The sequence below is a fragment of the Pezoporus occidentalis genome, unplaced genomic scaffold (assembly GCF_034315485.1).
Source record: "Pezoporus occidentalis ecotype Australia unplaced genomic scaffold, CSIRO_AGI_Poc_V1 ctg59, whole genome shotgun sequence".
Taxonomy (NCBI): Eukaryota; Metazoa; Chordata; class Aves; order Psittaciformes; family Psittacidae; genus Pezoporus; species Pezoporus occidentalis.
Genome location: NW_026915932.1, coordinates 2552090 through 2563886, shown reverse-complemented (window position 1 = coordinate 2563886; position 11797 = coordinate 2552090). Strand labels below are relative to the sequence as shown.

Genomic DNA, 11797 nt, shown 5'->3' with positions numbered 1-11797 from the left:
AGAATTACTTGATTATTTGGGTAGGTGTGGGTGCATGTCTGGGAGAGGAACAGATCCAGGAGAGCCCACCACGAGAGGGCCAAGATGTGGAGAGAAGTGTTGCAATGAGTTGCAACACACAAGGCTCCTGGCCTTAACCAGTCAATTATCATTGCCCTCAAGCCAAGATCTACTAGCTTTGGATCTGATTTGACTCAGTTCCTGAAGCACACTGGAAATGTCTGTCATTAAAAAAAAAGAAGTAAATATAATAAATACAAATTATTACCTTTCACTCCTCAGTAGTCAGAAGGATTTTGAAACAAGCTTAATGGGGGAAATTTTATTCTTTCTATCTGTAGCTTTTCAAGATTAACAATGCTTCTTTTGTTTTGGAATAATAGCTACCTGGTAGCTGTGGGTCACTGGGCTGTCTTCAAGGTACCCTTGCATTCAATTGCACATCCAATTAACTTTTATAGCTAAAACATATTTTTGCTTTTTTTTTCCCCTGCTGCCATCAAAATACTAATTTGAACAAAGACAAGTGCCGCAGGGCAAAGACACATACATACCAAACTATCAGGCTTTCTCTAATCCCATGGGTCAAGGATAGCTTCACCACAGTCTGCAAGGAGGTAGTCGCATCTTCAGGCTTACTTGCTCACTTCAGTGTAGATAGACACCAAAGAACACAGTGTTTCCCTTTATAGCTCAATTTAATGCAAGAAACTGCTGGAATAAGCTAGCTTTTTGATCCATAAAGCAGCACTGTAATTGACATTTCATACTGGTTTTCCTTCTTATCATCAGTGCTGTCAGAAGTCTCTTGATTCATTATTGTGGCAATGGAAACACTGAAACACCAAGACAGCAGCATGGGTAAATGTGGAAGATATAACATTACTGACCCACTATTCCAGGACGCTGTGGGTGTCCCGGGAGATTAAATTGCTGGAGGGAAACACAGCCTTGCTGATGGGTAGCTTTAGATCCATAGAAGCTTGTGAATAGGCTCCAGAATTATTATTAGGGAGTGAGTGAAGAGAGCAGAGCACAGGGGAACAGCTCTTGTGGGAAAGCAAGCAGATAAAACTTTATAGCACCCTAATTTTTGAAACAACCTCAAATTACCCCATGCAAGTAGGTCTCAGACAGTGCCTGTGACCCTATACATACCAACACAGCTTGATGGAAGTGCAAAGCTGCCTCTAAACACTTCTGCCCTGCACTGGGAGCCAGAATCCCAAAACCTCCCCTAACCCTAATGTTGGATATGACACAACAGGGTCTAAACTTGTGACAAAGCCAGCTATGCACCATAGCCATGTACTGGAAATCCAGGGGGAACAGGATTGTTGTCAGAAACTTGCCCATAACCTTAACCCTAGCCCACCCAATTTGGTACAACGTAAATTTGAAACCAAAACTCAAAACGCAGACTTGTCAAGAAGCTGGGTAAGTGACAAGAAAGGTTTCATAACAGCTCGGTTTTGCCAGCCTCCTCAACGGCTCTGCAGCACCACCAGCTCTTTGCAGGAGCGCTCAGGGTATTGCTGCAGCCCTGCCTGCATATGGGCAGGAGCTGAGTACTAGGAAGTTGCCCAGCATAGAAGAGCCAGCATAGAGCCAAGGCATACCTGGAGCACCTGGCTCAGCCCTGTGTTCAGCCCCAGTCAAAGACAGGGAATCATTTCAAAAAGAGGCTAAGGATCCTGCAGAAATTTTGCCCAGCCTCACTACTGTAAATCCACTTGAGATAGTGAACAAACATGGCAACTTTTCCAGGAACCGTGTTTCTTTATTTAAATAAAAATTAGTGCCAGTAGAAACAATAAACTTTAAATACATAAGACAATTATATACAACTCAACGTTAGGAATTATGTACATCAGGTTTTTTACAGATACAAATACATTTATACCAAAAGGACGAATGAGAAAACAATGGAAAATGTGACAACTTGCGCATGTCAGTCTCATTTGGAAAGTTTCAGGATTCAAGTGATTCCAGGCAAAGCGCCAAACTTAATTTGGCTTCTTTCAAACTTAAAACAGTCCCATTTGGAATAAATCTACCAAAAAGCTTTATATGGTCTGATCCAAAGTTCACTGAAGTCGATGGAAAAAATCTCACTGCCTTCAGTCTGAACCGAATCAGGCCCTTTCTGAGCACAATGGAGCCTTTGTTCTGCTGTGATGAGACAGACAGCGATACCTCTGCAGGCTACATCATATTAACTCTTCGAGCCAAAAGCAGAGCTCTTCCTACTAAACAGCAGAAGTACATTAGGATCTTGCCTCAGTATGTTTCTGCTGTTCAGCACTCATTTTTCAAGCTGTCTCTCAAGCTTTACTGCAAATGAGTAAATCACAGAGCCGTTATAGCGCAGGAAATACGTGGAGACACTTTGCAAACATCTTGCTGTGCAAAGCTTTAGATTCAGGCTCTTCAGCCCTCATGCTTCAGAACTAATCCAAACATTGCAATAAGTTATCATAAAATATAAGGTACAAGTGAAATATTATTTTTTTATGTTCACTCTTACTTCTTTTAACAGTGCAATAATTTAGTAACTAATTTCATGAACATTTGAAAAAAAAATCACAGTACCATTAAGTTAGGAGGGGGAGTTTGTGGTGGTTTTAAAAACTAGTTACTAATGACTTTATAGAAATGCATCTGTCAAACGCGAGCTGTTAAAAAAATGTAATAGTAATGCAATGTTTATCTACATTGGCTTAAATAGAGCAGAAAGTCTAGATTCTTTAACAATGTAAATGTGTACAGTTGTACTGACCTCAAATGGAGGATTTAACTCCAATGGAGAAGCACAAAATCTTGCGCATGTCCTCTGAAGTCAGGAAGACTCAGCTGACGACTTCAGTGGGGCCAGAATTTCTCCCTTGCTAGGTGTCCTGGGCTCAGCAGTAGCTACTGCTGAACCCAGGACATTAGGTTAAATTCTATTCTGAATTCCACCTATTTTTTCAAGGGGGCGTAACAGAGCAGCATTTGTTCAAGCCTTTCTACATCTTACACCTTGTAACAAAGATCTTTTAATGTCTTCTTTAACTTACAGATATATGCCTTTAGTGATCAAATGTACATATCTTTAAAATTACAAAAGCCAAAAACAAAACCTCTTTTCCTACCAGAAGCTCAGTCAAAGGCTGTATTGCAGCAGAAGTTGGTGAACCTGACCCAGCCAGGACAGGTACAACTAAAGCAAAGATAGATATAGTGGCATGGATCTGAAACTGAGCTTTACAAATCTCCTAGGAATTTGATGCCCTTTTCCTTTTCTTTTTTTTTTTTTCCCTCTTTTTCTTTCATTCTTTCTGTGCTGAAGTCAGTCTCCAGCCATGATACAATCTCCCTTCAACTACAGCATCAACAGATTTTCAACTTTTGAGGCCTCTGAGCAAATCTCCTGTTGCCTGTGGTTTGTTATAGAAAAAAAAACACAGTAAAAGTACTTCTAGTCTATCACAGTTTTGTGTGAATAAGCATTATCCATCATCTTTAACAACCAGGCACTTGTGTTAGAGTAACTTCCCTAAACATTCCCCAGATATCTGCAGAATTCCAAAATATGAAGGAACATGCCAGTAATAGTTACCTTGTTACAAAATATATATATTCTCCTTGTTCTTAGCTTTTATGGTAAGAAATAATAATGGAAAAATTGAAATTAAGCATCCCAATTACGTGCAAGTTACACTTTGGAGTTGGGTACCACTGCTTCTTGTCCTGCCAGCTCTCAGGAACACCTTGGGCCCAGATGCACAGCTACCTGGTTCAGAGTTCGTTGGAGAACAGGAAAGTAGAACCAAAAGTTCTTAGTGGGAGCTCCACTCACGCTTTGGCAGCTGATCAAGGGAGCCCTGCAAGTGCTAGGAGTTCTTATGGATGTTTTCCGCAGATCCCTCGCTGCTCTCATTGAGGAGCATTTCTGACACTTCCCCCAGTTCAGCATCCAGCACTTCCTCCTGGATGGTGAAATGCACATCTGGGGAGGAAGATTCAGAGCTCACACTGCTGCCTTCCATTGAGCAGATGGCACAGGACAGGGATGGCACCATGCTCTCCTGCAGCATGTTCAGCATCATGGGGATCTGGACAGATTTCAGCCCCGATATGGTTGGTAGAGGCTTCACAGCTTCCCCCCATTCTCTCTCCTCATCTTTGTAGAGCAGAAGCAAATTGGACTTCTTCTCTTTTCTTTTGGATTTCATGTAGCCAAGCATTATCCCTATCAGGAAGATCCCATAGAAAGACATGACGATCAGAATGTAAAAATACTCATTGCTGCTGCTCTTGTCTGTGTTGCGGGATTCAGCATCAAGCATGGCTTGGGTCATGTTTGCATGGTCCATTTTCAGCATGGAGAAGCTAAACCCTGGAGGAGAATGTGTATGTATGTGTAAAGTCAAACTTCAGATCAAAGATGTAAAAGAAACATCTGAAAAAAGATACCCCAAATTATTCCTTTCTACCTGTAATATGTAATCTTACAAAACACACACCTGATTGGAACCTGCAGTCTATCATAACTCTGCTTTACTACTGTAATTGACTGAATTGTTCTTCAGACACAGAAAACATTAGAAGAAAGAAAATGCATATTAAATCACATCAGAGTTCTATGCTGAATTATAAAACACCCACCCCACATGATTAAAGAAAAAAAAAACGTATATAGAAATACTCTGCTAGGCATTTAAACATAGTTTTGTTCTATTTGACCATTCTTCCATAAAGGGGAGAAAAGTTAGAAGCATTATTTTATTCAACGATTCAGGGGAAAAAAAATAATCAAAAAGCAACTTACGTTGGTATGCAAATAATTCGTCCTTGTGCAAAGCTCAAGAGACCTTTCCTCTACCAAATGCCGGGTGTTCTGAAAACTTTCCTCTGCTGCAGTTGGAATAAATAGCTCTAAAGAAACGTTTCATCACGTGTTTTAGAGGCACAGTTTATAATAGTTTTGTGTTGGAGTCAACAGATGAACTTGAAGGATTGCAGTTCAACCCACTGAACCCTTAACAGCTGTGAAAAGAAAAAGAGTTGGGAATTCAGATTTTACTCTTTCCTTACCAGTTCAGCACTAGCTCTTTGAGCCGGTGAATCTGTCCTTTTTTACTACCACCCCAATTGCTGAATCTGACCTGTTACACTGAATATCCTTTGAGTACTCTTGGGTACAGCAGAATGGAAAACCTGCGGACCATCATTCTGCATTTGTCATAAAATATAGCAAAATATACTGTGAATTTTGTAGCAGCCACTATCAAGTTATTTAAATGGCTGCTCTATGTAGTTTTCCCTAAGAGATGGTGGAGGAAACAGGATTATTTTCTTTGCCTGGGACTAGTGACAAAGCTTTACAAAGTGTGTGCAGAACAAAAGCGGTGACCTTCAACTCATGATGCAGCTCCACTTTGGCACAAGTTTTGGGACTGTGGGAGAGCTACACCTGGGTCTCATGTGAGTTTTGAATGGAGGAGTGCTGGGGCCACCTAACTTTTGCCGTCAAAGCAGTAACTATGGATTTTGGTTCTCCACATAATCAGTGGAAGGGTGCAGACTCCTCCAGAGAGCAATTTGGAGCTCCTGAAGTTGCCAGCCCCCTATTCTCACTGTAGAAGCAGCCAAGTGCTATGTGGTCTGCATGCTGTTTATGCATAAATAGACCAGGACTGCTGAGTTAATGCAGGTTTTAGTATGAAGGGGCATTAACAACTTCTGAGCAGAGGGATGCCCTCTGAGCGACTGCTGGAGGCTGTTGCAGCTGGCTTCTGGGCTGAGCAGGAGGCGTCCCAGACTGCCGGGGAGGGCAGAGTGAAGATGCAGGCTGGGTTGTGGGGGCCCACAGAGTTCCCGGTCATCAGCTCAGTGATACAGGAGGCAGCAAGACCCCTTTTCAACACGTAAGCAGCAGCACAGGCCATGGGAAGAAGGAGGCCCAGCTTGCACCTTGGGGATTTCACTTCCTTATTCTCTCCATCCCCATTCTTCACACACAAAGCCCAATTAGTCAGGCTCTACATGTGAATGTCACCCCTTCTGCAAAGCTTCAAGGATGTTTATGTAACGGAACACTCCACTTCCAGAAAGTAGTTGACTGGTGCTGGAGTTTCCCAACGGCAGGTCTGGTTTTTTTTTTTCCCTTGCAATCACTTGTGGATTCTTTACATAGACAGCAAATTCTTTTCCAAATTCTGCCCTCACAATCCCTCTGAGGTAAAGGCAGATAGGATTAACCTCTCTTCACATGAAGGAGAAGGCAAGGGAGAGGAGTTAAGCAACTGTAACTGAAGAATTCAAGAAAAGACATAACCGTATCTGTGTTTTGAACCAGCGTTTTCCATTATTTCTCTGAACAACTCCACAAAGAAAAGTAAAAAGAAATTACATTAGCCAGATTCCCTTCTTTGCCCCTTAAAATAGAGGTTCCACCCCTTCGGATGTTGGTTTTATCTTCTTGCGCATTCCCATGTGATAGCTCAGGAGCTGTTGATGTTGGCCTAGTGTCTACTGGGATTTCATGTGACAAAATCTGTCTGCAGCACCGGCTTGCCAAGTCTGGATTCTTCTTCCCGTTCCCGACAAATTACGAAGCAGGCAGCAAGAGCATGTTAACTGTTAGTCTAAAGCATAACCCAGAGCAAGTATCTGGATTTTCTAGCTGACTTTGGAGAAATTTTATTTCACATGTTTCTCAGCTCCATATGATATTTTTCTCCCCCATTCATGCCTGGGGATTTGGAATTTGGAAAATTAAAGACAACAAGTCAGGTTTTACCAACACCCATCTATGCAGGACTGTTGCAGAATGGTGAGGAAATGCCCAACATTGTTGTGTCATTGAAGACTGACTCAATACATGGAGAAATCCCAGCTTTGAAGCTGGTTGATCCTGGGAAAAACACCGCCTAAAGCCTGTCCCCCTGCCTCCTGTGGTCAGTGTTACACACAGGTCGTCACCCACCTCAACAGGAAGAGTGCTTTCAGACATCTGGAGGCACTGACACACAACAGCTCCTGCCTGTGAGCCAGCAGAGCAGGGCCAGACCCTCTTCTTCAGGTGCCCATGAGTGAGAATAAGGTCTCTTATTTGCTCCATTCATGTTCTTCATGTAGGTGCAGGTCTGTGCAAGGTTACCAAGATGCAATGCAGCACATAGCAGGAGCACAGGAAGGCTGGTCAGGTACATCCACAGGTTTATGCAATCCCATGAAATTCAACTGAAAGATGACCGAATTGCATGATTATGCAGAGTTACTGCCTAAACTCTTTCCAACTATGTTTACTTTAGTTAGCTGATGACAACAGCTCCTCTCCATCTGTTAGCCCATGATTCTGAAAAACAATTTCATTTTAAAAAGGCCTGGAAGGAATCCCTGAGTCTTCTATAGACATGAAGAGGAGGGATAAGAAGACACTGGGGAATAACCACCTGAAAAACATACGCCACTTGCTTACTGGTGCTATAAGTAAGATTTTTCAAGCTGTTGCCTGTGGAAACTATATTTTAGTCTAATAACAAGGCCAAGAAAATAGAAAATTTGAGCCTTTTGAGTCTGTGTTTCAAAACTAGTTTTGCTTCACATTATACTGTAAAATCATTGTTCACAGCAAAAATACTTGCTTAGTTTGAAGTACCTTTTTCTTTTTTTAAATTAAGGTTATCAGCTGTTTCTTTATTGATGTTTCTTTCTTCCATTCAGGTCAATTTTTTCCCCTAAACGTCACAGAATTTCCCCTGAAATTTCACTTACAGATCTTTTATGCTATCGTCAGTTGCCTTTCACATGTTCCTCTTCACTTTCTTTGCATCAATCCCAACCTAGGCTATAATGTTTAAGAATAATCCTCATGCTGTTGCTCCCACTTTCCAGATCCCCCCTTTGGAAGACATTTAGACTAACAAAGCAGAGCAACTGCCAAGCACTCCAGTGATGGGAAGTTCACAACATAGTTGCTGATGCCAGATTTTTTTTTCTCAAGGTCCCTGTCTCGTAGAGAGCCTTTTGTGGCAGCAACCTCCGTCACCAAAGGACGCAGAACTTGAGGCTTGAGGCATCCCATGGTGCAGGAATTCTTCACAGCATGGCTTAAGGGATAGTATAATGTGAACCCTTTCTCCAAATAAGAATGTGAGGACAGTCAGAAAACTAACCAAAGACAGAATCCATTATGAAAACAACATAAAACATCCGCAGAGACTCGGATGACTCTCTGCAGGCTGCCATGGAAAATACATGCCTAACCCTTCACTGCAGGCATAACCCACAGTCTGATGCTGCATTTACCTTTCTCTTTTTTCCAGTTACTGAGTTAATAAGACTAAAGGTACAAGAAACAACTGTTAAAGGGCTAGTTCCTGTGAGAAGCTGAGCCTGTTTAGTAAGTGTGTGCTAACAGCATCACTCTAAAGAGTATCTGAGCAAGTGCATTTTTGCAGTAATCACCTGAAAATATAAAAAAGAGGGAAAAAAAAGAGAAAGCAAATAGAAATGGGAAGGACAGAGGGGTTGGGTTTTTTTTCTTCCTGCATGTAGACATTTAATGGAAGTAATGGTTGGAAATTCACCAGTAGGGAGAAAAAGAAGGGAGAGTTTTGCCATGCAGATATTGATTTAGTTATGATTTAGATCTTCCAGACACTGCAGTTAGGAAAGGACAGCAAAGATGATCAGTATTTTTCACTCGCATATGTGATTTCAATTAAAGTAAAATTAGAGATCGAGACCTGAGTTTGACACCATAACGGTAGACACAGTGAAAGGGTTGTTCCTGCCATGCTGAGATGTACGCACTGACTTTTGGGCCGGCTGCAAAACACAAACCTCACTGAGGACCTGATCCAAAGCTCCTTGAAGTCAAAGCCCCTTAAAAAGTTAATGGCAGTGCCTCACCTAAAGTCAGATGCCTCACCTAAATGGCAGTGCCTCACCTAAATGTCAGATCAAGAACATCACCTTCTCTTTTCAAGTTCTTGTAACTCAGAGACAATTTTCAGTGTAGCCTCTGAGTGTGTTGGAATAAAAGAGCAAGTTCAAAAGCAGCAAGCAAGTCATGCACTCATTCTCGGAGTAGAGAATGAGTAGCAGCCAACACAAGCCACGTGCCTCCTCCTTAACAAGCCTACTTACAGTATGAAATCTATGAGCTTTACTACACACTTTTAACAGTTCTGTGCTTCAGTTCACCCACTTGTGGAATGAATCTAAAATCTACAAATTACATGTGCCGTGAGGCTACAGTATGGTAACGTTTGTACAGATCACTACATGAAAAGGTAATAACTATTGTGTTCATAAGTGCAACAGCATTACCAGGTGTCTGGGCTGGTATCTGAGCAATTCTCACACAGCTCTAAGTTCAGTGTCACTTTCCATCACTCTTCCTTATTTTTCACACTGCAGAAATGGATGACATTTTTTCATATACTTCACACAAGCAATTTCTAGAGGAAGGTAACAATTTTCTCAGTGTTATCCACAATACACTGTGTTACCATCTGGATATCAAATTGAAGTAATGCTCTGCCCAGTTATTAACTGCAATAAGCTTAGTAAAATGCTACACTCTGCCTTGATACCTTACAGTCTTCACTGTTGAAAACATACAAATATAAGTCCAGAAGATTGCATACATCATCCTTTTATACATCTTCAAGGTTTAGCTTGCTTTAAGTCAAATTCTATTTAATTTCCATAGCAGATCCCCACATCATGAAGCGCCAAGATTCTCAGGTGTTCCCTGAACCCAGAACAGCAAGAGTTTTCTGGTTTTATCAATAGTAGTAAATACGGCGCTCAGAAGGTGGCCATCTGCCCTTGTGTGCTCAACTCTAGCAATGGCAAGAACTTTCCCAGAAGTCATGTCTGGATCATTGCAATTACCCTCCAAGCACACAACAAAGATCACTAGGGCAAATTGGTTTCTGATCTTGAGAGATGACAAGCAACAGAAAATCTCAGTGATATCTGTAATGACAGTTCACACTAAATTTAGCATCTACTGTAAGGCTTGTATTGTGGGAGTCTTGGAGTTTTGGGATAGGCATTTCTTTTCAATCTCCAGACTGATTTTCAGAAAGCTATGAGTGACTGGAAACAAATGAAACAGGTAACCCTCATCATAGTAATAATAAGAAATTGCATTTAAAAATCAAAGATTTTTCAGTGGCTAATATGAGAACCTGAGTCCTCAGGTCTCTTTCCTGTGGCTAAGACAGGTTACAAAGTTATTTTACCAATATATATTTCTATACAATAAAATTAATCCTTCATATTGCCTTACATATTTCCTTTGATGTGGCATGGAAAATGTAGGTGTGTTTGATTTGAAAATGATTTTTTTTTCCTTTTTTTTCTTTTTTTGTTTTTCCCAAATACAGCTATCTGTTGGATCTACTACTTTTAAAAACAAAATAAGTTAAAAGTTATCTTTGCTTTCAGTGTCAAGTGTTAGATTTAGTTACAGAGTGTGAGATCAGCTGTGTTTGACGCACTTGCTTCTATTTGGGATTTAAACCAGCTAGCAACATAATACATTTTGGATGCCATTGAAAACTAAATCAAGAACCTCTAAATTTGATTAGCAGTATTTAGAAGAAATTCACTGACAAATCAAAACACACGTTTCTGTTTCTTCAGTGAAGAGTCAGTGCTTACTTTTCCAACTATGGAAATGTGCCTTATGTAGGACCATTCACCCTCTCTCTGAACTGCTTCTGACTCTAATCTGCTAAGAATTAACACTTGTATTTACATTAGAGAAGGCTTCTAACAAACAAATCGTAGGTGAAAGGACAAGAATGTTTTGAAGGTTTTTGGAAAATTCCTCTGCACAGAGCATGACCTCAGTTTTCTATTTTATTTCTTTGTTCATTTTGAGATTCTTTATGATCTGAAAGATTCAGTACACAACAGTAACTGAGAAGCATAAGGAATAAAGGTGACAAAAACCACTGAAAACATTCAAGTCCTCAATTTGAACCATCACCTGGCTACAGATCAGAAATTAGAGAAAGGTCTTTGGGAAATTTAAGAGATGCTTGCCCAACATAAGGCAGAAAACCTACAGAGACATTGATAAACATCTAGCTATCGAGTTAAACATAACTGATATAATCACATACAAAAGCATACATTCATTCGCTTGTGCCAGGAAACATTTTGTTTGGTTGCATTCACTTTAGTTGGGACTCTTCTTCACAAGGGGCAGCTACACACTAGCTATTGCCACTCATGCAAGTTCATGCCTCCCCCCAGTTAATCTCTTCCTGCTTCTCAGTTAATGCTGGCTATATGGAGACCCAGCACAGTCTGGTTATTTTGCTTTGGGCTATTTTGAAAGCATTTGGAAACCAAGGAGAACAGGGGAGTGGGATGCTCTCTCATGAAATGGATAGGGCAAGGTTCTCACACACCCAGTGACTTCATTTGCACTGGCACAGAGGTGTAACAGTTCTCAAAGTCCACTGCCCTCCAAAGAACTTGAGAAGAAAAACAAACAAAAAATTAACCACTGGGGAAACCACAGAATCCAAACTTAAGGAGGCAGCTGTTGCTTAATCTTACTAAACCATAGCTTTGTGATTTTAATTTTCATACATGAAGAAATGGTAAAGACCCCAACATTTAGATAAGCAAGTCCTGACTCAGATATGTGCCCAGAACTCCCGGTGAAACCAGAAGGACTTTGGTGAGTGTGAAGAATACAACCAGTAACACAAAGCACAGTACCACTCTGGCTTCCTGCATGGACTATGTCTATCTTTCTGCCTTGAGACCAAAGTAC

General features: G+C 41.0%; 1 protein-coding gene across 2 annotated transcripts; it reads right to left on the bottom strand.

Annotated features, from left to right (window-relative positions):
* Positions 1-2940: 2940 nt before the first annotated feature.
* Positions 2941-5071, bottom strand: KCNE4 (potassium voltage-gated channel subfamily E regulatory subunit 4). Of its 2 annotated transcripts, none has more exons than XM_062638864.1 (2): positions 4814-5071; positions 2941-4444 (listed from the first exon to the last, which is right to left on the bottom strand). In XM_062638864.1, exon 2 carries the CDS (start codon positions 4365-4367, stop codon positions 3876-3878), a length of 492 nt encoding a protein of 163 aa, XP_062494848.1. In that variant the 5' UTR covers positions 4368-4444; positions 4814-5071; the 3' UTR covers positions 2941-3875. The 2 variants fall into 2 exon arrangements, with proteins under 2 accessions (XP_062494848.1, XP_062494847.1); XM_062638863.1 differs by having other exon boundaries at positions 2941-4381; positions 4814-5046.
* Between the last annotated feature and the right edge of the window lie 6726 nt (positions 5072-11797).